Source organism: Pagrus major, chromosome 23 (genome assembly GCF_040436345.1).
Source record: "Pagrus major chromosome 23, Pma_NU_1.0".
Lineage (NCBI taxonomy): Eukaryota > Metazoa > Chordata > Actinopteri > Spariformes > Sparidae > Pagrus > Pagrus major.
Window position 1 is genome coordinate 27,043,175 of NC_133237.1, and position 27,838 is coordinate 27,071,012.

General features: G+C 41.2%; 1 protein-coding gene across 1 annotated transcript in view; it reads left to right on the forward strand.

Moving 5' to 3' along the window:
• The first annotated feature begins 14,698 nt into the window (after positions 1 to 14,698).
• LOC141019456 (xylosyltransferase 1-like) overlaps positions 14,699 to 27,838 on the forward strand; it is a 33,393-nt gene continuing 20,253 nt past the window's right edge. The window contains exons 1-3 of the mRNA XM_073494382.1: positions 14,699 to 15,044; positions 25,192 to 25,741; positions 27,662 to 27,834. Coding sequence (XP_073350483.1) covers positions 14,769 to 15,044; positions 25,192 to 25,741; positions 27,662 to 27,834 — 999 coding nt within the window. The 5' untranslated portion in view covers positions 14,699 to 14,768. The remainder of the gene's footprint in view (positions 15,045 to 25,191; positions 25,742 to 27,661; positions 27,835 to 27,838) is intronic.

Here is a 27,838-nt window from a genome sequence, read left to right on the forward strand (position 1 = left end):
TGCAATTTTGAGGTACTTCATTTTTTTTTTACTACTTCATTCTTCCACTCCAACACATTTTGGAGGCAAATATTGCACTTTGTACTCATTTATTTTGATAACTTTGAATATTTTAATTTTACTTTAGTTACTTTACAGGTAACATGCTGCATCAGAGCCGAAGTAATGCATTTTTAAATGTATTTATTTTATCGAGAATCTTATAAAATAAAGACTGATTAAAATTAATAATCTGTCAACCCCTAGTTTATAATTACTCTTACTTGTACTTTTGACACTTAAGTAGAGTAAATATTAGATACATAAAGACTTTTACTCAAGTACTTTTCATATAAGTGACTTTAGTCATATTTTAACATGATATCTTTACTTTTACTCAAGTACGACTTTTGGGTTTTTTATGATCTGACTGGAATCTGAACAGTAATAAACTTCTCTCCTGCAGCGATACTGACACCAACATGCAGTACCAGTGGGCTGAAGATGACTTTGACGTGCCCCCTGGCGTCGGTCGACTGGGCCTCTCTGCACCAATAGATGGTAAAAAGTACGTCATGTACCATGGCACCACCAGGCAGAACGCTCAAGCCATCCTGAAAACAGGTTTTCAGCAGTCTGCAGGTGGGATGCTCGGCCCCGGCGTCTACCTCAGCAGAGACCTGCAGAAAGCGAGCCGCTATCCCATTGATCACCCTGAGTCTGACAAGGCCGTCATTAAGGTTCTGGTCAGCGTGGGGAGAGTGATCGCCATCAATCGTCAATACCACCCTTATCAGAAGACCTGGCATGACTACGGCTACGACACCGCCTGGGTGCCACCCAACTGTGGGATGGTGAGGAGCGGTTTGGAGGAGGATTGTGTCTGGGATCCAAACCGAATCAAGATCACTAAAATCATCAACCCACTCCCAGTCCAACGGTTCTCTGGATTTGGAGCATATGGCTACAAGTGAGCTCTCCGAGCTGCTACCAATTTATTTTTGTATTTTCAAATGTATTTTTGTATATTTGGATTAAAGTAAATGACATTTAATTCAGTAACTGTGTCATTTTCAGAATAAATTGGTTGAATCTGAGCTTCGGTCTGGTTTTGTTGAAAGCATTAAATAGTAACACGTTAGTTGAGAGCAGCACTTGAAGAGGCAGCAATGCAGAGAACAGAGAAGCTACGTCACTGACGACTCATCATCTGTCACATTTTACCTTTTTGTAAATTTGCAGCAGAGAATCCGAGCAGAAACAACGAGGTTTATGTGTCATCGGTTAATGCAGTGGAGCTCGCAGAGGGAGAACTGTGTGTGATCAGCCATCTTGATTTTACATTTCTACTGTCGTCAAACAAATGTGTTCATTCATCCTCGATGTAAAGGTGTGGGAGGTAGAGGACATCCAAAAGCTTTCCTCACAGAGTTCACTGCAAGCTTAATGTACAGAGTCAGTGCTGACGACATCGTTTCATTAACCGTCTGTGTGGCTGTTGGAGTAAAGCTGGAGTTTGTAAGATTGAAGGGACCAGGAGGAGAAAGCTAAATGTTGAGTGTATCCCACTCGCTCCCCTTCAGAGCCACTCCTCCACAACATCAGCACATGAACTCGCAGCGACTGACTTCATCGACACCTGCTGCCCGTCGCTGTCGATCTCCAGCAGGAAGATGTGTTAGAGGCGACTTCTCTCTCTCTTAGCTTTTTAAAATCTACTAAATATATAATGAACACCTCTGTTAAATGCCACAATCATGTCAACACAAGCAAAATAGCAAATGTACCTCAGTCCAAAAAGGCTCAGTTACTCCTTTCTGCTGTAGGTGTGTGCTTCGAGCTAACGTTAGCCGCTAAAGGAATGTAGCCTATTGCTGCTGCCACGTCACGTCACCAAGTCGGAGCAAACATCAGGGATACATGTACTGATTTACTGGTAAAGTTTGTCAAATATAGCACAACGTATAAACTCAAGAAGACTGGTCAAAGCAAGGCGGTTTATTTAAGATCAGTCTTTCCCTGAGACCAAAATGTTCAGCTGCTGTTTAACACTTTTATCATTCAAGTGAAAGTATGAACGACATCTTTCTTCAGAGCAGAACAACTTGGAGTGGAGGTACGATCGTCATGTGTCCAATCTGTCCTCAGAGGGCTTGTTTGAGTGATGAGATGATTAAACTTGATTTATACTTGAGCAAAGATCAAGGCTGCTGGGGATGTCAGGTTTCTGCCTGAGGCAACTCAAGTCCAGCTTGAAACAAACTAGTTTCACAACATTTTGTCTGACTGTGTGAAAGCGAAAGTGTAGCTGTGGTAGAGATTAATCGTATGAAGGAATGTCTGTCCGGAGGTGCAGATGAGATGGGCCTTGAAGAAATTCAAGACTCCCCTGATTACACCGACTGAGAAACAGCCTTGACTGAGAGTTTCCCATATTGTGTCCCATCCTGCCAGGTGGTGTGATTCATGAGGACTTTCGGTGCCTTAAAGGAACAGGGAATTTTTCTGCTTCCTCACAGGCACCCAGCTGTACAAACAAACATCTGTGCCCTATTAAAGTAGGAGGGTCATACAGAAATCATACCCAAATAAGTACATCCTGTCTGAGTGTAACCGAAACTTATGAAACAGTGCAAGAAGTAAAACGAAACTGAACTCAGAGCTCATATTTATGGGATCTCTGCACAAAGCCCGAACGTCCCTCTAAAAAAGCAAAGTGAACTCACAGCCTGCACCATTAGAGGAGCCTGGAGAAAAGGTACGTGAACACACAGTTTCCCCTCAAAAGTCTGCACTTTTACACTTAACTTTGTCAATACTGCATGAATGAGAGGATGAAGTTAGATGCTTAAACAATCTCCCCTTTAAAGTTTTTGATTGTGTTAAATCACAGTGACGAGCTGCAGCAGGCCAGGACCTTATAGCTATTAGTTATACATGTTTATGAATGAAAGCAAACTCCACTACAATAAGAAAAACTATACATTTAATAGAAATAGAGCTGTAGACCAGCGTCTCACTACAGTTATAATGTCTTCATCTGTAGATTATGTCACAGACTTGAAGAGAAAAACACACAACAGGTGAAGAGCTGAACTTCTCCTGTGCACTCTCTTTTTTATTTCTCCCCCTTACAGCGACATTAAAGGTGCCATTTGTAGGAAACATCCTCGAATAATCACGTTTTGGGATTGTTAATGGCGTTAATGCCTCCTCGTTTAGATTTCCATTACAAAACACACCTGATTCATCTTTGGAGTCTTTCCTGTCTCCGTAAACAGAGTGAGTGATTTACACAAAAACAATGTTTCTTCATGCGGACTTGATGATATTAGTGAATTATGAATTATGATCAAAAGCTAAACTGATTTCACGTAGCACACTTATTTTGATTGATGATGTGTTATGTATTTATTTTGCAAAAATATTTTTAAAGACAATGGCTTTTTTTTCAATGCCGAACTGTCTTCCTGTACTGGTTGAATGAGACGCACCTCTTTTTATTACATTTCAGTGCTTTTTGTGTGGTTTATTAATTTTTTTTAATGAAAAATCAGCATTTTTGTCATTAGGTTCGATGTATACTCAGCAGTTTCTTCAATTGTGAGGACACTCAATCTTGCTCTGAGAGTGGTGAGGGAATCAACTCACTACAATCAGGTGTGTGTGTGGCACTGATTGCCGGCGATTAAGCCCAGGTGTGGGGAGCCTTCATATACCCTCAGTCTCCAGTGCCCTGTGCTGACTCATTGTCTCACCCTCAGAGGCAGTGAGAGGTTCTCCCTGTGGTCAGTGTGTTTTTCCTAGTGAATAAGTTGGTGCTTTAGAGGTTGCTGTGACTCCAGCCTTTGCCTTTCATTTAGAGTATTTCTGGGCCTCCTGGACAATTTTAGTTTTAGTCAGCTGCTTGGCAGTGGTGGTTTTGTTAATCATTTGTGGTGCATTGTTTTCTTAAGGAAGCCTGTAGTGGCTCTAGACAATTTCGTTGTTTTGTTTTTTCCCCCATTTCCAGCCTATCGCTACGGCGATTTTTGTGGTTATCCCCCTGGGATAGCTTAGAGACACCCCTGGGTCTGCACCTGTGTGCATTTTAGTGCTTTTTCTCATTTATATTAATTTTTTTTATGAAAAATTAGCATTTTTGTCATTAGGTTCCATGTTTAGTTAGCAGTTTTCTTCAATAGCTTCCAGGTCATGTAACACATCGACTCAAAATCAATGCCAAATTGTCCTCCTGTGCTGGTTGAATGAGACACACCTCTTTTTATTAGATTTCAGTGTTTTTTGTATGTTTTATTTATATTTTTTATGAAAAATTTGTATTTTTGTCATTAGGTTACATGTAGAGTCTCCATCTACACATCTGTGTGCATAGCTAGGCTAAACACATCAAGAACTTGAAATGGACCTTTGATACTGTAGCGTGTTGTCGAATCACTTCTGTATATTCTGGTTTCATTCCTGTATTGTCCATTTGCAATGATGTTTAGTGTCTTTGCATGTCATCCCTCTGAAGTCTTTCCACTAATAAACCTCTCTCCAACAGGGAAACCAACATGCCGTACCAGTGGGCTGAAGATGACTTTGATGTACCCTATGGAGTAGGTCAGCTGGGCCTCTCTGAGCCCGTCAGTGGTAGAAGGTACATCATGTACCATGGCACCACCAAGAAGGCTGCCCAGTCCATCATGTGGTCAGGTTTTCAGCAGTCTGCAGTCGGGATGCTCGGCCCCGGCGTCTACCTCAGCAGAGACCTGCAGAAAGCGAGCCGCTATCCCATTGATCACCCTGAGTCTGACAGGGCCGTCATCAAGGTTCTGGTCGACGTGGGGAAAGTGATCGCCATCAATCGTCAATACCACCCTTATCAGAAGACCTGGCATGACTACGGCTACGACACCGCCTGGGTGCCACCCAACTGTGGGATGGTGAAGAGCGGTTTGGAGGAGGATTGTGTCTGGGATCCAAACCGAATTGAGATCATCAGCATCATCAACCCACTCCCAGTCCAACCGTCCTCTGGATTTGGGTCATGGTTCTATGCACTTTTGTGCTTTATTGTATTCTTTTTTATTTTGATAAATTTGGGGAAAAACTAAATGACATTGCATTTTGTTTGAAGTGTCATTGTAACCTACAAAATAAATTGGTTATATTAAAGTTGCTCTCTGGTGATTTTTATTTGTTAACGCTAAAACTGTTTTCCGAGCTGCTTCCAATTTATTTTTTCCATAAGTGAATAAACAAGCTGTTCTCAGAGGAAAATAAGGGTTAAACTAAAACATATTAAGAATAAATGATAATACAAGCGATAAAAATAACCATTAAATGAGATTATCAAATATGACAACTGGAAATTTCCTTGAAAAAAATGTTAATAAAATAAAATAAATACATGATAATTATATAAATTATAAAGTTCAATGTTGATTAAACAGGATAAATAGTTATAATTTAAAAAACAAGCACATAAATATATCTTTATATTTTTGTTGTTGTTTTTTCGAATCTTTACAACGTCGGTGTGGAAAGTGAAGAAGACACAACGGCCACATTTACATTTACGGGAAATGCTGCAGGTTTCATCAAACCGCGGTTAAAGTCAGAGGAATTAAAACTGGTGCATGAGCCAAATGAAAACAAAAGAAAATATGGCAGGAATGTGGTTCTGGAGGGTGCTGCCAGGTACCACACCTGTTCCCTCTTTTATAAATGGTTTTGATTGTTTGCCCATTCGCTGTTACGCAACTCTTCTGTCACTTTACATCATGTGCAAAATTATAACTTATAATTTCTTGCAAGCACAAAGTGGTACTGTGCCCATAAAAGTGAAGATCTGGAAAGTCCCATTCTCACGTCTGCCTATAGGACGAACATCGCTGTGCTGCTGAGTGGCAGGATATATGTCAAATATATAAATCCGTCTGACTGTAAACGAAAGTGAAATGAAAGTCAAAGATGGATACACCTTTACTGAAAGGTCCTCCCAAATCCTGACGGTCCTTATAAAAAGCCAAGTGAACTCACTGCCTGCACTCTCAGAGGAACCTGGAGGAAGGTACGTGAACACACTTTATTCCCTAAAACACTTTATTACAAAAAAATACGATGAATATGAAGAGATGAGGCTACTTAGTCTGTCAGAGAGACAGGGGTTTATTTCAGAACATCTTAGCTATAGTAGGAACTTACATGTTTTGTTGATACTGGAAGTAAACTTTGTTTTAGTGCCGCACCAGCAGACTACAGAGCAGCTTCTGTCCTCAGGCTGAGACTCCTCAGTTCATCCGCAGCACTAAAATACAGTTTTATGACTTATCTAACCGGGATATGACAGCAGTTAAATAACACATCAGTGGAGGTCGTTAACAATCATTACTGTAATCACAAATCTTTTTAATGTAATGAGATATATATAAATAATGGTTTATTGATATTGATGATACAAATATCATCAATAATCCAAAAGATCCAAACCTGACCACCACACACTTCAGAGGAGGATGTTATGGAAATCTATGTCTACCAGTTAAAGACAAAAAGTTGACGTAGATTTAGCCTTTGTTTAAAAAATATTTATGTTTTCACAGGAAGGCAGAATTATGAGATAAAAAGCTGAAATTATGAGAAAATAATTTGACTTTTTACCCCAAAAATCTACTGTTTATCTCATGATTTTTACCTTTCACCTCATAATTATGACTTTTTAGCTGAATTTTTTTTTTATCTCATAATTTGACTTTTCAGAGAGGTACGTGGACACAAACTTTGTCTTCTCATGACAAAAAAGAAATTATCAATACTCGTGTATGAGGAGATGATGTTAGTCTGCTCTTAATTAAACCTTCAGTACAATATGTTCATGTGGCTCAACAGGGAGCTTCTTGTCTGATATAAAAGCAGACGTATTCTAATGTCCTAAATAAATGCACATGTTGAACCGTGTTTAATCAAAGAGAGAAACAGCACATTTCTCAGTACATTTACCCAAATACTGTACTTAACTTCAACTTCAACTTTATTTTTTTATGTAGCACCTTTCATGCATTAATGCAGCCCAAAGTGCTTCACGGAGCAAAATTAAAAATGATAAATTAAAACAGATAGACAACAATAATTCAATCAGTCAATGGGGTCTGTCGATAAAAAGCAGACAGATAAATAAATACAAGGGCATAGAAATAACAATAACTATGAAAGTGAAAAAAAAAAAGGGTAGTGTACAAATAAAAACAAATTTAAAAATAAATTAAGCATCAAGTACAAGCATGGAGCAAGAAATAAATATATATAAAGCTAAGAGTCAGGACATAAGAACTGAGTGACATTAAAAAAGATAACATAAAGAAAAACTGAATGACGAGGCACCCTAAGTAAAAGCCAGGCTAAAAAGATATGTCTTTAGATGTCGTCTAAAAATCTCCACAGAGGTGGAGTCCCTCAGATCCAGAGGCAGACTGTTCCAGAGACGAGGGCCATAGTGTCTGAAAGCTGACTCTCCATGTGTTTTCCCAGAAGTCTTTGGGACAACCAGGAGGCCAGCTGCTGAGGATCTGAGGAACCTGCTGGGTGCATGTCTATGACCATGTCTGAAAGATAAGATGGTGCCAGGCCATTTAGTGATTTAAAAACTAGTAAAATGATCTTAAAATCAATTCTAAGACTAATGGGCAACCAGTGCAGCGACTTTAAAATAGGCATTATGAGCTCTCTGTCTGGTCTTCGTCAGAACTCGGGCTGCCGCGTTGTGAACTAATTGTAGGCGGCCGATGGCTTTTTTAGGAAGAACAGACAAGAGAGCGTTACAATAGTCCAGCCTAGAGGTTATAAAAGCATGCATCAGTGTTTCTGTGTCAGCCTGCAAGAGAAATGCTCTGACCTTGGCAATGTTTCTCAAATGATAAAAAGATATTTTGGTGACATTTCTAATGTGTGTGTCAAATCTGAGATCAGAGTCTAGGACGATACCAAGGTTTTTCACCTGGTTCTTGGTGTGAAGGCCTAGTGACTTAAGGTGCACAGAAATTTGCTCTCTCTGGGCTTTTGTTCCAAATATTATGCACTTAAGTGCAATTTTGAGGAACTTAGTATTTCTATTTCTGCTAATTTATTCTTCCACTCCAACACATTTTGGAGGCAAATATTGTACTTTGTACTCCACTACATTTATTTTGATAACTTTAATTATTTCACTTGTACTTTAGTTACTTTACAGATAACATGCTGCATCAGACCCAAAGTAATGCATTTTTAAATTGTATTTATTTCATCGACTGATTCAAATAATCAGAAAAATGCTTAATATCTGACCTAATAATCGATAATCTGTCAACCCCTAGTTTACAGTGTATAATTACTCTTACTTGTACTTTTGACACTTAAGTAGAGTAAATATTAGATACATATAGACTTTTACTCAAGTACTTTTCATTTGGGTGACTTTAGTCGTATTTTAACATGAAATCTTTACTTTTACTCAAGTACGACTTTTGGGTTTATCATGTTTGACTGGAATCTGAACAGTAATAAACTTCTCTCCTGCAGCGATACTGACACCAACATGCAGTGCGAGTGGGCTGAAGATGACTTTGATGTGCCCCCTGGTGTTGGTCGACTGGGCCTCTCTGTGCCAAAAGATGGTAACAGGTACGTCATGTACCATGGCACCACCAGGCAGAACGCTCAATCCATCGAGGAAACAGGTTTTCAGCAGTCTGCAGACGGGATGCTCGGCCGCGGCGTCTACCTCAGCAGAGACCTGCAGAAAGCGAGCCGCTATCCCATTAAGCACCCTGAGTCTGACAGGGCCGTCCTTAAGGTTCTGGTCAACGTGGGGAAAGTGATCGCCATCAATCGTCAAAACCACCCTCAACGGACGACCTGGCATGACTACGGCTACGACACCGCCTGGGTGCCACCCAACTGTGGGATGGTGAGGAGCGGTTTGGAGGAGGATTGTGTCTGGGATCCAAAACGAATCAAGATCACTAAAATCATCAACCCAGTTCCAGTCCCAGTCCAACGGTCCTCTGGATGTGGAGCACATGGCTACAAGTGAGCTCTCCGAGCTGCTACCAATTTGTTTTTGTATTTTCAAATGTATTTTTGTATATTTGGATTAAAGTAAATGACATTTTATTTAGTAACTGTGTCATTATCAGAATAAATTGGTCATGTTGAATCTGAGCTTCTGTCCGGTTTTGTTGAAAGCATTAAATAGTAACACGTTAGTTAAAGGTGGGGTGTGTAAGTTATTTTAGGCGTCATTTGGTCAAAAATCAATAATAACCTTTCAGCATATTGTAATTCATAGTGTTATGACAGAACACTGGACCTCTGTGTCTCCTCTTTGCTCTGTTTTCAGGCTTTAAAAAATCAGTGCCGTGACGGCAGTGTTCAGCCAATCACAGTTCATTTTACAGAGCAAGCTGTTTTGGGCGTTCCTATTGGTTGCTCGACCAAAGTCGATGCGTGTTCACCTTCCATCGGTGGTGAAGGTGCAACGGCGGACGTCCCGGCAGGAAAAGCCGCTATCCCGGCATTACCAACAAAAGCGTACACGGCTCAGCAGCCAAAAAAAGGATGACCGATGTAGAGAAACGAGAGTCTAAGCAGGAGAGTGACAATAGACGGAATAAATCGCGTGTCAACATTGGACGAGCATATCCTATATATCCATATATAGTGATAGCATCGGGCTGAAGTTGGATTCTGAGCTTGCTGTTCTTCTCCTGGACAGTTGAGCCTCCAATGCAAGTTTTACGTAGCTGATAATCTAAATGTGTGGTAGTAATTGGCTGTGTAGTTGAAATGACCATGAATCTAATAAAGCAGGCGGTTTGTGGTCACAATTGACAAGTAATGTTGTGAGTTGATTAGCTGTAGCCAAAGGCTCACGACAGCTACAAGCAAGTCAGAGCCAAAGTCAACGTCAAATGTATTGTCAGTAGCGTTATATAAACACGACATACAGAGGACGTGTGCCGTGTAAATATGGATGTGACAGTTATTATTTATTTTCAGGTTGCGGTGAAAAGCAGGAAGTGTCTGAATAAAGTGGTTGTCTCCGATAGTCCGTGCATGTGGGGGTAATTGTTTACTTTAGCGTTAGGCGTTGTTTTATTATTCTTAGCATTCACACCTCTTTCCAGTGGTATACCAGTGTTGCTGTTGTCATTAGATTATGCTGTATTATGCAATCGCCAAAACCACCCTTATCAGAAGACCTGGCATGACCACGGCTACGACACCGCCTGGGTGCCACCCAACTGTGGGATGGTGAAGAGCGGTTTGGAGGAGGATTGTGTCTGGGATCCAAACCGAATCGAGATCATCAGCATCATCAACCCACTCCCAGTCCAACCGTCCTCTGGATTTGGGTCACGGTTCTGTGCATTTTTGTGCTTTATCGTACTCTTTTTTATTTTGATAAATTTGGGGAGAAACTAAATGACATTGCATTTTGTTTGAAGTGTCATTGTAACCTACAAAATAAATTGGAGGAATGTTAATATTTACCACATTAATGAGGTAATAACACAAACTCAGAAATATTTATTTTTTCCATAAGTGAATAAACAAGCTGTTCTCAGAGGAAAATAAGGGTTAAACTATAAAATATTAAGAATAAACCATAATACAAGCAATAAAAATAACCATTAAATGGGATTATCAAATATGACAACTGGAAATTTCCTTGAAAAAAATGTTAATAAAATAAAATAAATACATGATAATTATAGAAATTATAAAGTTCAATGTTGATTAAACAGGATAAATAGTTATAATTTAAAAAACAAGCACATAAATATATCTTTATATTTTTGTCGTTTTTTTTTATCTTTACAACGTCGGTGTTGAAAGTGAAGAAGACACAACGGCCACATTTACATTTACGGGAAATGCGGCAGGTTTCATCAAACCGCGGTTTAAGTCAGAGGAATGAAAACTGGTGCATGAGCCAAATGAAAACAAAAGAAAATATGGCAGGAATGTGGTTCTGGAGGGTGCTGCCAGGTACCACACCTGTTCCCTCTTTTATAAATGGTTTTGATTGTTTGCCCATTCGCTGTTACGCAACTCTTCTGTCACTTTACATCATGTGCAAAATTATAACTTACACTTACACTTACACTTACTTAGTGTGTCACATCCTATACCATCTTAGTTTAGTCTGTTAGCGAATTAACTCTAAATTGCAATGCATCTACACTCTTATCCTGAATTAGTTGACTTTAGTAGAAACCTGCGTGGAAACCCGACCACTTAAGTTTTTACACAAAGTGAAACTAAACAGGTCTCGTTGTACAAACTTAGACACGTAATTAAATGTAGTCATATGTAGTTTACCTGAGTAGGTTTTACTCAAAATCATTAGTTCACATAAATTATTTCTTTTTAGGAGTCTAAGTTGTATTAATTAACTATCTTAAGTTACATAAACACTACATAAAATACATTTGATATGAAAAAAAACTTTAATTTACATATTTTAACCATCAAGTTCCTATGAAAGTCTTTTGAAGAGTCAAAACAATCCTACAACATGAAACCAATTTTTCCATGTATTCACCGAATAGCAAGAATGTGATTGGGTCAATAATGACCTTTATCATGGTTAGCGATGTCTTTGTTATTGTACCAAAAAAGAGAGAACATGACTTATATTGAAATATATTAAAGACACACACCAAGTTTTAATCATATACGTTTTCTTCAAGCTATGAAAAAGAAAGGGCTCGGGAGAGTTTTTACTCTCATTTAACGATGCATCCAGGGAAGTCTGCTAATTTGCTTGTCATAGTTTCTTTGCATTGAATCCTTCTGAAGTCTGAACCTCTTTTCACACAGTGGCTCCTGCATCGACATGAACCAGCAGGTCCAGTGGTTGGAAGATGACTCTGATGTGCTCTCTGAGGCCTTCGACCGGATCCTCACTCCTAAAAAGACCGTCAAGACCCGGGCCACCACCAGTAAGAAGAAGAAGAAGTAAAAGTTGTGTACTTTAAAAATACTCCACTACAAGTGAAAGCTTGTCTAGCTGTGCTAAGCTAAGCTTGCCAGGTGTAAGGTTGAAATCAGTTATGTCACATTATCTTTGTCAATATATTTAATTTGAATGTTAGCAATCTTGTACCAAGAACCAAAGCATGCAAATAAAATCTATTGTTCCTCATCCGTCTCTTCTCATACTTCAGCCTCCTCACTAACAGTTCAGATCCTGCAGGGGCCAAAAACACGTGATTCACACAGCTTTTAAACTGCCTGAACACAACACAGAGCCTTAAGGGGGTTTACACTAATGTAAGCCTACTAATCAATTACATATGATCATTTCTGAATTGTCACATTATTGTGAAAAGAGCATGAAAGTGTAAATAGTGAATTATGTGTTGATTAAAGGAACAGTTCACCCGAATATGTAAAATCAGTCATTATCTCCTTCCACCATGCTGATGAAGTCAGGTGAAGTCTCGTATTTCTGGAGCTTCACAGCAAAACAGAGTTGCAGCATTCATCTAAACAACCGAAGCAGCTGGAGACAAAAAAACATCAAATAGCTCGTCCACTGTAATCCAAGTCTCAAGAAACCCTGAGATCCCAAACTGATCTGAAAATATGTTATTTACAACCTTTTTTTAAGCTGAAATCTTCAAGACTACAGATCAGGTGAAATGTAAAGAAACTTCCAGGTTCTCCAAAAAACAGGTAGCACCTGAGCCACATGACATCTTCACCATGGAGACCAGAAACAGGACAGAAGAACAGACACGTCCACACAATGAGACAAAACACAATTAACACAGACGGAGACAACGAGACAAAAGTCGAGTCTTCTGGAGGACAAAGATCCGGACCTGAGACGTCTGGAATGAGGCCTCTGAAAGAAGATGGAGAGAACAAAACCAGATATAAAGAGTGGAGGGAGAAGAGATCAGGTCTATTTTTAGATGTTCATTCAATTAGATTTCTGGCACTTCTCTGCAATATGCATGAAATCAGACTAATCTGGTGGAAAGTGTATTAACAGACGAGCAGAGCGAGATTCATAGGACTGCTGGAGCGTGCGTGTGTGTGTGTGTGTGTGTGTGTGTGTGTGTGTGTGTGTTTACTGCATGGATGAAGACGTCTAAGACCTCGTTATTTTCATCATCTTTCATTGTTGGCCTGTACCGTTGGTTTCACTGTTATTTGCTTTGTTTTACTTCCTGATAAACGTTTGTGTCTCTTACAAGGAATAATGTGGAGCCGTGGGCGAAGGACGTCCAGCGAGTAATAAATTGTCCCCAGCAATAATTTTGGTCGACAATTACAATCAGAAAATTATTTAAAAAATGCAATATAGCTTCACACAGTGCTGTGGGGCCTTATTTTCCTCTGAGAACAGCTTGTTTATTCACTTATGAGAAACAAATATTTCTGAGTTTGTATTATTACCTCATTAATGTCGTGAATATTAAAATTAAGAGTTTGAATTTCTTCTCCAAAAACTACAAAGTGTCTGAGTTTATTTTCAGAAACAGAACAAAACAGATTTAGAGACGAATGCACAAAAAGATGGACATAAAATATGGGTGAAAATAATAATAAAAAAAGAATAAACAATAATAAAAGTGATAAAAAATAAGGACTAAAATAAGATTATTGAATATGACAATTAAAAATGTCTTTAAAAAATGTCAATAAAATAGAATATAATAAAGTTTAATGTTGATAAAACAGGATAAACAGTTATGATAAACAAACAAGCACATAAATACATTTATGTGCTTGTTTATCGTTTAACGTCGGTGTTAAAAGTGAAAGTTTTTATGAGACACATTTACAGGAAACACTGCAGGTTTAATCATAAAACAGCTGAAGTCATTGGGATGAAACAAAGATGAAGATAAAGTAGGAATGTGGCTCTGCAGAGCGGTGCCAGGTACCAAACCTGTTACCTCAACTCACCTGCAGCTGGACATGATGTGCAAAATTATAACTACCACAGCGATGCATCTGTGTCCAACAGGTTAATTAAAAATGTATTTTAAAAATGTGAATAAGATAAACTAGAATATATCTTCAAACAGTGTTGTGGGGCCTCGTTTTCCTCTGAGAACATGGAAAAGATAAACATTTTGTATTATCACCTCATTAATACTGTGAGTTAAAATGTCTTCTCCAAAACAACATAGAAACATTTTTATTGTATAATTATATGTAAAGTACTTCAATCTGCATCTTCAGACAGATTGTATATAAGGTGCAGGTATATTACAGGTGATAACTGGTGCCCGGGGCCGTAGAGGTGCTGGCTCCTGGCTCCTGACTCTGACTCCTAATAACTCCTGGCTCCTGGCTCCTGACTCCTGGCTCCTGGCTCCTGGCTCCTGACTCCCGGCTCCTGACTCCTGGCTCCTGGCTCCTGGCTCCTGACTCCTCCCGGCTCCTGGCTCCTGACTCCTGGCTCCTGGCTCCTGGTTCCTGCTTCACAGCGACGTCATTTGCTCTAAAAGTCCAGATAAAACCTTCCTCTAAACTGTTGAGTCGTTGGCGGCCACATGAGGGCCTCTGTGTCCTCTCTGCTGCCTCCAAACCTCCAAACCTCCAAACCTCTCTCCTCATTTCAAGCCTTTGCCAAATTCCCTCCTCCCTCCCTCCTCCCTCCTCCTCCCTCCTCCCTCCTCCTCCTCCTCTCTGCCTGCCAGTAGCCCCTCTCAGGCCGTGTAGGGGAGCATTCATACCCCGCTGTCGGCGTTTAGCGGATGGGGCTCGCAGCTTGAGCCGGAGGGAGGAGGAGGAGAAAGATGAACCCGTGCGCCCGCAGGCTGGCCCGGCGCTCCAAGTCCGCCCTGCTGGTCGCCGCGCTGGCGGTTCTGCTGGTCCAGACTCTCATCGTGTGGAACTTCAGCAGCCTGGACTCCGCCGGCGGGGACGGAGGCGCCCGGAGCCGGGAGAAGAGAGAGGACCGAGCCGGGGGGCTCGACAAAGCCGACAGGGAGCACCCGAGGAGGGGGCTGCAGAAGAGGGGCGACCCGCCGCCGCCGCTCGGGAAGGCGGCGGTTCGGCACAAGCTGCAGGCGGTAGGTGTGCGTGATCTCAGCGATGCGTGAGTTTAGGGACATTTCCACACCTGTGCTTCCTCTGACGGCTGCAAAATGCGGGTTTGTGTCCGAGGAGAAGCCGCATGGTGGCCGCAGGGAAGATGCTGCTGAGTGGCCGCAGCTGCTCGCCTGTTGTTTTGGCATTTGCATCAACACAGTTGGCCGCTTTCGTCGCCTTGTGTGCAGAACTGGGTCGGTAGGCCAAACTTCATACCGAAATCTGCCAATTTAAGGTCTCGCCAATGGGCAATGTTGCGGATAAAACGATAATTGTCAGCTACTGTTCAGGTGACTATAAGCAAATCCAGTGTAGGAGCAGCATTTGAACTCAAAGCCAGAATAAATGTGTTTGTTTCACAGTTTTTCCTTAAAGCTATCAATCAGTGTGAACAGAGGAAAATACCCATGTGTGCTGAAGTAAGGGCCTATTTATTGATAATATCAATGCCGAATGTAAGGACGGCGCAGATATCGTCTAAAAATACCTTCATACTTGTTATTTCGTTTATGTCCGTTTGTGGGAAATCAAAAACATATATAATTGTGTGTTTTGTTAACGGAATTTGGTGACACGTTTCTCCACTCGATTGCCAACAGAGCGTTTCGCTTGCAGAGCGTCATTTTCGTTACTTTTAACATAAAAAGGTCAACATGTTTTTTATGAATCCCTCAGTCCTGCACCTTAACAGCCATTTCAGCTTTTCATATTAAGAAACATGAATAAGTAACTGTAAGAGATAAAGCTGATGAATGTGGCCCCGCTCCTGGATTTGTGATTTAGGGGTTTAATTAAATCTCTCACTGAAGCCTTAGGAAAATGATTAAAGCATTTTTTATTAGTGAAAGTCGCTCCCTTCTGATATGTGCTTGTAGAAAGATGGTGGGTATTTATATTTACAAGAAATAACCTGAAGTTGTTGGCCAACGCACAGCTGAAACTCTCTCTTCCATTCACTTCATTTGATTTCCAACCTCAGCTCAGTATGCGTCCACTATATCACCTGTCACAGTCTTTCACAGTCTGTGTGTGTGTGTGTGTGTGTGTGTGTGTGTGTGTGTGTGTGTGTGTGTGTGTGTGTGGCCCACAGTTTTGTCAATATAACATGTAATTGCTGTGATCCAGAGGAAATTCCAGTTTTTTTAAGCTCAAAAACAATGTTACGTGTGTGTGTTTGTGTGTTTCTTTACCTGGTGGGATCCAGGTGTTCTCATGTTGTTAAGACATGAATGTACTGTACATGATTCTCACTGTGTGTGTGTGTGTGTGTGTGTGTGTGTGTGTGTGTGTGTGTGTGTGTGTGTGTGAAAGAGAGAGAGAGAGAGAGAGAGAGAGAGACGTGGACTGTAGTGCAGGCATCCATTTTTACGTCCTTTCATTACAGTTAACCGGATACCCTGTGATCTTCCCTCTGTGTGTGTGTGTGTGTGTGTGTGTGAGTGTGTGTGTGTGTGTGTGTGTGAGTGGTGATAAGTCCTGACAGTTATTGGCTTTTAAAACAGTAGAGATACATGCCAGCACTTTTTATAGAAAAGGGAGTTGGTGGGTGAGGAGAGACGGAAGGAGAGAGATAAACTGAAACAAAGGCGGCGGTGGAGAAGGTCGATGTTGGAGCTGAACGAGTAATTAGAAAGATCTGAGGACGTGGCTGAGCGGGGAAATAACTAAAGTGTGTTAATTAGTGGAGCGAGGGTGTGTGAGGATTGTTCAAGAACAGATCGGATGTTGAATCAAACTGAGCCAATGTTTTGCTCCTGTAATCATCTTTTAGTTTGACTGTTTTTAAAGCATCCGGCCAGCAGCTCAGAGGCAGTTTTGGATTTTCTAGGAACTCTTTGTTTTTTGTTTTTTTTCCACTTTCTCTCCTTTTTCCTGCTCAGGCCTTTCATAAAGTGTCCAAAAGCTTTGGGAAAAGTGGTTTTATTTTTAGTCTGTGCTGAAACATTTTAATCTCAGCAAATGTTTTGAATCCGCTCACATCTTTCTGTCGGCTAATTACAGATAACTACTGGCCCTTTTCCACTGCTCAAAAATCCCACGAAAACCTGCTAAGATCTGCGTTTTATGTGCAATGGGAATGTGTACACTCGGCATTTACACCCGGGTCAGTTGACTCTGCAGGAGACACACGTTTTTATCACCTACACATTAAATTCTGACGTACTTCCTGCCGCGCAAAGTGATGACGTGAAATGTGACATCAGTGATGTACAACGTAACACTTCAGATAAAAATCACAGACGGGCTGCCTGCCTGCAGGAAGTGGGAATGGGGTCAATAGGTGATTTAAAAAGCCTGTATAGACCCCCTTCAATCAGATATTCTTTCCATATGAAACATCGGAAAATAGGACAAAATGTCAATCACAGCCCAACATCTTGACATCTTCAGCCCGGTTTGGACTGACCAACAAACCAAATCCCCAAAATATTCAATGTATGATTATTGAAGACAAAGTAAAGCAGCACATGAGAACCAGATTTTGTTTTCAAGGGTTGCAGATCAGGTAAAATATATGTACAGTATGTAATATATATTTTTCAACAGCTGTATACTAGTGGTGTGCATCTCTTCCCATCCGATGGGTTTCGATACACGTCCAGATACACCGGCTTCGATACGATTCAGGGACGATATATTTTTAATACGGGATGATTCGCTGCGATTTGCTGCTTCAGTGTTAATGCAAACCTTTTGTGAATATCTGTGAAGGTACCCTGTGTGTGTGTGTGTGTGTGTGTGTGTGTGTGTGTGTGTGTGTGTGTGTGTGTGTGGAGGGTGTGTGTGTGTGTGTGTGTGGAGGGTGTGTTTATTGACAGGAAGCAGCATCCTATTTCCAATAAAAGACTGGACATCATTGGAAGGAGCTCCATTAAACCTGCAACAGCCCCCACATACACATTGTGTGTGTGTGAGAGAGAGTAAGTGAGTGTGTGTGTGTGTGTGTGTGTGTGTGTGTGTGTGTGTGTGTGTGTGTGTGTGTGTGTGTGTGTGTGTGTGTGTGTGTGTTTAACTTCCTCAGCTTCCACAGTACATCAGATACATTAAAATACCAGCAGTGTTCAGCTCACCAGCAACCAGACTGCAGGAAGGGAGTGTTTACGTGTGTGTGTGTGTGTGTGTGTGTGTGTGTGTGCGCGCGTGTGTCTCTGTGTGTGTGTCTGTGTGTGCTTGTACGTGTGTGTCCATCATACCGTAGCACCATGTGTGCAGACTGTTGATGTCCAGTTGAGCGTGTTTACAGCAGTCGTGGATGGCGCCACAGTTGCACAACTCTCACATTCATCACACTTTCGAAGGGACACACACACACACAAACACACACACACACACAGTGCTGACCACATGTGTATCACAGCTGATTCACAGCCAGGTCAGATCAGATTAAAGGATTGGTTTGGATCGAGTTTCTCTGATGGGATTTATACTTTCTAATCTAGTTTAGATTGTTCAATAATCCCTAAATACTGTGTGTGTGTGTGTGTGTGTGTGTGTGTGTGTGTGTGTGTGTGTTTGTGTGTGTGTGTGTGTACTCTTGTACTTCTGTATCTGTGAGGACCAAATGTAGACACTGACAGTGAGAACAGTTGGTAAGGGTCGGGATTAATAATGGAGCTCAGAGTCTGAAAAATTCCTTTGAAAAACTCGACAGCGTCGCTCTCTCCAGGAATATTTCCTTATTTGTTCATTATCTCAGTATGTATGGATTTTTTTTTACTTCTTTACATTACTCACTTGTACAAACACTGCACAGGTTAAAAGCTGAGCCGCCACAGAGTCATCAGATCCTGATTGCTTCTGTGGCACTCGCTGTCTCTCAATAAGCTTTTAACGAGGAAGTAAAGTACATTGAATCACAGCTGAGCTGACAACTGTGCTCTCAGTCACCCGTGAAGGGCCGCTTAAAAGCCGCTGATTCCTTCTCTGACATTTCAGTGTACAGATTTGTTCGTATGTGAACTGAACAACTTGAGATGTGGGAGACTTTTACGCCCTAACAAGTGTAATTTACATTTTTTATGAGGTGCACTTGAACGCACAATGACGTCCCTGTTATTCCACAAGTATTGTCAATATGACAATACTCAGAATTTGATCCAGCTGTAAAGTATCATGAGCGTCGCAGTGCCTTCAGTCAGAGCTGCAGGGTGTAATGTCCCACGTCAGCACACATCATGCTGCCATGTTACCGTCTCTACTGGCGATTAGGCACAAAACACAAATGTTAAAACCAGAAAGCTGCTTTATGTGTTTCCTCCATTTTCTTTGAGATAATTCTCACTAAATCTGGCATAGATAGACTTAAATCCCTGCTGTAATCCCGGGTCATCCTGCAGGTCCGAGGTCCGACTGTAAAACCAGGTTCCTCAGCACCATTATAGTCCATTTAGCTTAGTTTCTGTCCATCTGGCTCTGTTTTTTCTTTGTCTCACCAGCTCTATTTTCAGCATTTTGTTTAGACACATAACTTCCATTCATTTCCTTCGGGAGATGACTGTTTTCTTCTGTGGCCCTTGTGATCCTCATTAGCTTCTCAGTTTGTGTTTTCTCACTTCGTCTTTGGATGAAAAAAAGAGAGAAAGGAGATAATGATCATCACAACAAGTCACGATTTTAAGGAAATGTCACTGAGCCTCACACCATGATTTTCCTCACGTCTGCCTTGACGTCAGCGTCTCTAAAAATCTATCTATATATCTATCTATATATATATATAGATAGATAGATATATAGATAGATATATATATTATATATATATGATTCACAGTTTCATAAACACAGGTATCATACGTAATATAAAGCAGCCTTTATCTCAAAGTCATTTTGAGTATATACTGTACTGTAATAAGGTTATTAACGGGCAACAGCAGTAAATTCCAGGCTGTGTGCTCCCACAGGTACACTGAGCACAACACACACACATACACTTGTGTTTGATAAATGCACAACTGGGGCCTCTCGATGCTGCACACAGCCTGCTGAAAGAGCTCTTTATTGCTTGATTCGAAGGCGTTTTCTCTCCCTTACACACACGTATATAAACACACGCTTATAACTGTTAATTATAAAGCACTTTGTAAGATTAAAAACCTTCTTGTTAATTCCTGAGAGTACACCCAATCCCAATTTGAAGCTGCTGTTTTGCAATATTTGTTTTTAAATGGATTATTTTCATCCAGGAAGACGACGAACATCTTACAAACACGTTTAAATGTTTCTACAAAGTTATATTAAGTTTATAGATCTACTCTGGGTCCTTTAAAGCCTTGTCATAGTGTTGTCACGATACTGGAGTTTCTGATACAATATCTTGAAAAATCTTGATATTCGATACTGTGTTTCGATATCATGTGGAAAAATTGAACATTGGGGGAATAACACTTCAGCTTTTTATTAAAAGATGAATATGACAAGGCTTGTTTACTGTGTGTTAAGAACAACAGCATCTAATGCCTTCTTCCATTAGCACTTTTGGCCGCTTCGACTCAAACCGAGCCGTGCTGATTTCCTTTTCCAGCATCGGTTTTGCTGCGCCGAGTTGAGCCGGGCCACGCCGGCGATGGTCCGCCCCCAACTTGTCAAAAGCAAACGCTTCGGGATTGTAGGACGGGTTGGCCGCTGTCCCAAAGTGTTTGACGAGTTGCGACTCAAAAAACATTTTTTCTTACGAATAGGTCCTTTAAATCTGATAATCTGCTGTAATCTCTATCTACTGTCAACCATTATGAGGCTTCAGAGAAACAAACCTGCAGTTAACTCTACAGGATGAGTGCAAATGAATTACTGTCATTACCCACAATCCCTCTGTCATTTACATTTTAGGCCGAAGCCTTCCAGCCGTCTCTCCCTCACCTCTCTGAAGACGTTGTGTTTAGTGTCGTCTTCTCTGCTGGAACTTCAGTTACTTTGAAATTAACCACAAACAGACTCAGAAGAGGAAATGTTGTTTAAAATGTTAAGATAAAGAATCCAACAGTATTATTCTCAGTCTCTTGTCTACTGCATTTTAATATCAAAAAACAAGTTTCAGTTCACCTCTCAACTAAACTTTCTACTATTTGTTGAAATGCCAAAAAAATAGTGTCTTCAATTCTTCAGATGTCTGTAACTTAAGATGCGTCATCACTGTCCATGTCAGGGCACATGAACAACATCATACAGAAACACGTAAACACATAACAAGAACATTACCGTGTGCCTCCAGGACCACATGTAGAATATTGTCACTCTGGAGTCGCATGTTACTCGTCCGCAGGCTTGTTGTTCTGACCCGTAATGCCACCGACATGACCTCACCACATGACATCACATTTCCCACAATGCCCTCAGCTAGACACTGGTCCTGTTACATTGTGCAGTAAAGACCTTACATAAAGGGCAAAACATTTTTTAACCAACATCTTCAAGTAACTTGGACACATTTCTTATCAACCTTTTACACCCATTATTTATTACATTTTGATTCACCTTTTAACGACTTTATGAACTTTAATGATTATGCACTCATGACTGAAACATAGACAATAAACACATCAGTGAAACTGTTATAAATATAAATATGATTAAAAAAACTAATTTGTCATGTAATTAATTCACTAAAACAACATAATTGTCACTCCCCTCTGAAGAAATAAGCTGTTCTCAGAGATCACTGTATACATATGGTAATTGTATAATAATAAGATTGCATGTTGGACTCCTCACGTTTCACAGTGGCCAGCAAACGTTAATGAAATCATCTTAAAACTGCCAAGATCCTCAGATTTACCCTCATCAGTGTGTGAACGTGGGCTCTGATCAACAGATGTCAGACCAACAGGTCTCTCTCTCTCTCTCTTTCTCTCTACTCTTTTAATGTCTCTCGCCCCGAGCGCCTGAGGGAACAGCCTCTCTTGTCTCTTTTCTGTCGCCTTTATCATGAAGCAGCAGGAGGTCTGAAGGCAGCGAACACGACTTCAATAAGAACCTGCTGAGGAGGAGAGAGGCTGAGAGCAAACCCAGTGTGTGTGTGTGTGTGTGTGTGTGTCTGTGTGTGTGTGTGTGTGTGTGTGTGTGTGTGTGAGTATAAAGAATGATGTCTTTGTAGGTAAGCGGTGGTATTTTAGCTGTGGTCGGTCTCCATGGAATGCACAGGCTTCTGGGAAAAAACGCAGGAGGATGTGTAAAGCAGAGCAACAGAAGAGCTCGAGGACGGTTTTACACTCGGGGTATTCTGAGGCGCTTTATTCAGCAGGAGAAGTGAATTACTAAGATGCTGTGTGTCAATAAGAGGCTGATAACTAACGATCGTTTGTCACTGTCAATCAGCATGTTGGTCTAGATTAATTGTGCGCTCTCGTTTTGTTAATGAGCAGAGAAAGATCTTCATTAACTGATTTTTTTTCTGCCTAAACAAACCAAATAAACAAACTCTTTGTTTTCATGACTGAATAAACAAACTGACCTTTAAAGGACAACACAGTTTCATACTGTTACTTCAAACTGTGTTCTGGGACGAGAACAGCTCGTTTATTCACTTATGGAGAAAATAAATATTTCTAAGTGTATTATTACCTCATTAATATTGTAAATATCAAAATTCTGAGTTTGAATTTCGTCTCCAAAACTACATTGTGTTCCTTTTAATGAATTAGTTGTTCGGCTCCAACCAACAGTCCAAAACAAAACAACAAAAGATCTTCAGTTTACTCTCATACAAGACTGAGAAAACTTAGTAAAACGTAGTGATAATTTGATTTGTTTGATTGTTAAATTGATACAATTTTTCCATCTTTACTTTTGGGGGCGGCTGTAGCTCAGGAGGTAGAGCGGGTCGTCCGGCAATCGGAAGGTTGCTGGCTCAAATCCCCGGCTCCCCCCAGCTGCATGTCGAAGTACAGTGTGGCTCATCAACATTGTCAGGAAAGGACTCCAAGTCACACTGACTCGAGTCCACATGTCTGGTTGATGAACAAAAAATGTATATGCAACAAGTTTTGATGCAGAAATGTGAAGAAGATCAGCTGGTTTTGTTGAAGTTGTATGATCGTAAAATGAATATTTTGGGTTTCAGTCTCAATGTTCAGATATCAGCCTGGGGGAGATGTGACGGGCATTTCTCACTAGTGTCTGGCACTTGCAGACAAATGATTTATTGATTAATAGAGAAAATTGGGTTAGGGTTAGATTTTACAGGAAACAAGCGGAGTGTGTGTGTGCAGGTTGTATTCTTGGTTTTCTCTGTACTTATATTCATTCTGACTCTACACACACTCAAACACACACATTCCTCCAAGCTGATATTACAGATGAGATAATGAAAGGTTGTCTGAGGAGCAGGTGGTAAGACCAGATATTACTGCCTTCCCACAGGCACTTTGATAGTGTGTGTGTGCGTGTGTGTGTGTGTGTGTCAGAAACACACTCTTTATCCCAGGAAAAGACAGATATAGGGCGATCTGTGGGATTAAAATACCCATTGAGGTCATGTGGCTTTGCAACCCAAACCCAAACACACACTCACACATTCTTATATATCACCACCTGACTCTGGGAGGTCAAGGCCAAGGCTACAGCTGCCTGTGTCTCAGGGGTCAGAGGTCACCTGAGCTCAGGAAGTCATTTCCTTTCACCCTTCAGTCTCTTCACCTCTCTGAGTTTTTCTTCCTAAAAAGAGAAAGTGAATTTACCTGCATGAGGACGTCAGGGACTGTGACACAAATGGTGCATTTCACAAATTAATATGAATATACAGAATAAAATAAGATGATTTTTTATGATGATAAATATCTCTTGTTTAATTTCATTGTAATTTTGAGGTACTTTACTCAAGTATTTACATTTTCTGCTACTTAATACTTCCTCTCCACTACATTTATCTGATAAATTTGATACTAGTTACTTTGCAGATTCAGATTACTTGGTGTTTATAGGCTATTAATTGCAACATGTTTCCAATCAGATATTGTTGTGGGCGGGACATTGTGTGAGACGATGCTGCATCAGAGCCAAAGTAACACATTTTTAAATTAGTTTACTTAATCAGGAATCTGACACAAAAATCACAGATACTGATAATCACTGTTGTGTAATCACTTGGAATGACCCCTTTCAAATTACATTTCATCATTTTCTTTTATGTAAAAGTGCTGATTCGGGGCACCGGTTAGCTCAGTTGGTAGATCATGCGTCCCATGTGCAGAGGTCTTGTCCTCGCTGCAGCAGCCGTGGGTTTGAGTCTGACCTGTGGCCCTTTGCTGCGTGTTTTCCCCCCTCTCTCTCATCCCGTTTCCTGTCACCTCTCTGAGCTGTCCTGGCAATAAATGCCAAAAAAATACTTCGACATTCGAACTCCTGTCCTGTTGTTTTCCTCTGCGAGCAGGTGGAGCTGCATTCCAAACTTTCAGCCTCAGCTCTTATTGTGAAAAACAGGGACAACACTATCATTCAGTCATAAAAAAAATAAAAGAGCTCTCATACACGTGCAGATATTATGCATGTTCTTACATGTAGGCAGTTTTCTTCAGGCTGGAGCTTAATCGTTTTCTCTGGAAGTGGTTAAAGAAAAATCAACATTTGATCTGTAATCTATTTCCATCCACCCGCCTCGCGGCTGCTGCTTCTCTCACTGTTCCACCCTTTTCCAATTAGGCTTGGGCAACAATCAAGATTTTACATAACAATATTTTCCCGCCCCAACTATCACGATACACACAGAATTAGTTGTATGAACAGCACGTGTAAAGAAAGGACTGAGAGGTTGATGTGCTGTTCACTTCTTTACTTCTCCCTCTGCAGCAACACATCCAACACTTTTAAATGACAAAATTAAATCAGAACTTCAGTAACAAGCATGAATTGCAAACATAACAGAAAAACCCACAATGTTAGCTGCAGCTAGTCTGTCACTGGTGCCCTTTCCTCTAAACTTTAAAGGGCCAGCCAGGTGAGAAATAACACTGTGGTAAATTAAATTAAAATACTGTCAGAGCAGATCCTCTCCAGTGAAGAATCAGACTATTTGATGCGGCAAAGCATGAGGTGCGTTGACATTCCCGCCCCTGTTGTCCTCTCTGTGTGAAGAGTTTAAGAAGTACTTTCAGGATTACAGGATGTCATGTCATTTGATTTTTTTCCTCTCCCTCTCAGGACGTGTACCACTCCCACCGGCCTAAAGAGAAACTTCGCCTGGACAGCAACAACAATGAGAACTCTGTCCCTAAAGACTTTGACACCATCGACAGCAACAGCAACCTGGGAGCTCGATCTCAACGCCAGCGGGTGCCAGTCGCAAACGCCAAACGCAAGCTGGATAAGGCCCAAGCACAGAGCATGCTGGGAAAATCTGCTAATGAGGTCCTCAAGTACCCTCCCGTCCAACCCAGACTGATGGGCCACAATCACAACCGCACCCACATCCGTAAACCTCACCCCCAGGTGCCGACCGTCTCAGCACCTGTCCAGGGGTCCAATCAGGATCCACCGTTCTACCAGGAGAGGAATGTGGCCACTCGGCTACCACCCGGTTTGGAGCCAAGGAAGGAGCAGCCGCAATGTGAGATCAGCGGGAAGGAAGCCATCTCTGCTCTGTCCAGAGCCAAGAGCCGCGAGTGTCGTCAGCAGATAGTGGAGGTCTACTGCAAACACAAAGAGAGAGCGCTGATGCCCGAGAAAGTGCCTCGTTACTGCCCCATAGAAGGTGAGCTCAACACACTCTGAGACTAAACTATACCGAGAAAATGAATGATAGGTTAGTGATGAATTCATGATAATGGATGGATTTGTTAGAGCGAAACTTAGAAATATTCGGTTTACTGTGATTTAAAGAGAAATGCAGCAGCTCCTCACATCAGAGAAACTAAAACCATTCTCTGAGGTTTTTTGCCAAAATTGTTGCAACATTGAAACATTGAAATTGAAAATGTCAAAGATGTCAGTTATGTCAGACAAAGTCACACTGACAAAAAAACGACAGTTTTAAGAATGCGCTAGAATGAATTTGGCGTTGCATATTTCCAAGTTAAAGTAACCTGTGGTTATGGGTGTAATCTGGGGTATGTGCACACATAATTATTGTACAGTTAGTTTAGAAGTATTAACCTATGATTTAAGGACTGATTCGTCCCTTCAAGTGAACATAGCCGGTGATTGAGCCAGTCAACAAATGAAAGGGTGACACTGAATGACAGAAAGCGAAGGAATCCGACAAATGGGCAGCTGCTTTGAAGTGGCAGGTTTGAGAAAGTCGAAAGTTCCACATTTACCCTCTGAGGAACATTTTTAACCCGGCACGTGCCAGAGCCACGACGAGACATCCAGTTTGATGCCAGGTCTATTTTCAGGGAGATGAAGCATGAATGGACACTGCGAGGCTGCTCGCCACGAGGATGATACTCACCCAGTGTAATTACACCCCAATTAAACAAGCAGTTTGTAGTCTTATTTTTGGAACGGCTGACTAATGATTTACTTGTAGTTGTGCTCTCGGATCCTCCCTGGGCCGTTTGAGGTTTAATTTATATGATTATAGGTTGCTTTGATGATACACTAGTCATTATATCTACAGACTGAAGCCGGGCTGAGCAGCACCAATGGATGATCTGGTCTGAGTTTGACTGACATGTGCTCAGTCTTCTGAAAAGAATAAGAGGGTGTTTCTGTGCTCATGCAGCCATAAGTGCACATCCCTCGTCGTGCACGACATCACTCCCCCCGCCTTCTTCCGTCTGCACAGCCGCATTCGACCAAGCCACCTGATTACAGTCATTTCTCCTCAAACTCTGATCCCAGCATGCCCCACAGCTGAGGAAGGGCACTAATTAGGCAAAGCAGGCCTCAACCCGCGCCATCTTTAGAGTGCGCGTGATGATGGAGAAGCATTAGGCTGTCAGAGGGTTTGTACATTCAAGAGGCAGATTCAGCTCAGCCAAACACAGATGCAGAAGATTTCCAGCAGAGACGGAAGTGAAGATCGGGGACCAGACTGGATTTGTCTTTCCAGACAAAATGAAGAACATTGTGTGCTGAGAGTTGTTTAATAGATCACAAACTGCAGCAGAGCCCGACCGATATATCCGCTGGCTGATGTATATGAATATTCATGTGATTTGCGTTTTGAGGTGTGATGTATGGATGCAGGTTATTTCTGAAACGTTGCTAAAACGCTCAGTTTCCAAAAATACCCATGTACATGTGGACTAGGATTTAAATACAGTTGGGAGGGAAGGCTAATAGGTGCCAGGTCAACAATCAAAATGGTGGGAAAAACACAAAGACAAGCGGAGAGGTGAGTATTTCAAAATATAACAGGAAATAGATGAGAAAAACTCAGACCATGACCAAAATACTACATTTTCAGTCATATAAAATGAAGAAAAGCAGCAAGCCCTCACACTTGAGATGCTGAAGAAGAGAATGTTGTCGAAAATGATTAGATTTTTAAATGGTTGCCGCTTAATTTTCTGTTCATCCACTAATCGGTAAATCGTTTCATCCCTTGTGCAGAAACAAATGAGTGCTATGACTAAATTCACCACCTGACAAGAACTTTATTTCCAGCAGGACGTGAAAGCAAAAGCACCTTCTGTATGTTTCATGAGTCCCTCTCTGCTCTGTCCAGGTAAGGCTAATGTGAACGTACAGTGGGAAGAGGACCCCTCAGAGGTTGCCCAGCTCGTGCCTGTACGGATCGCCTTCGTCTTGGTCGTCCACGGCCGAGCCTCGCGTCAGTTCCATCGTCTCTTCAAGGCCATTTACCACACCTCGCACTACTACTACATCCACGTAGACCAGGTGA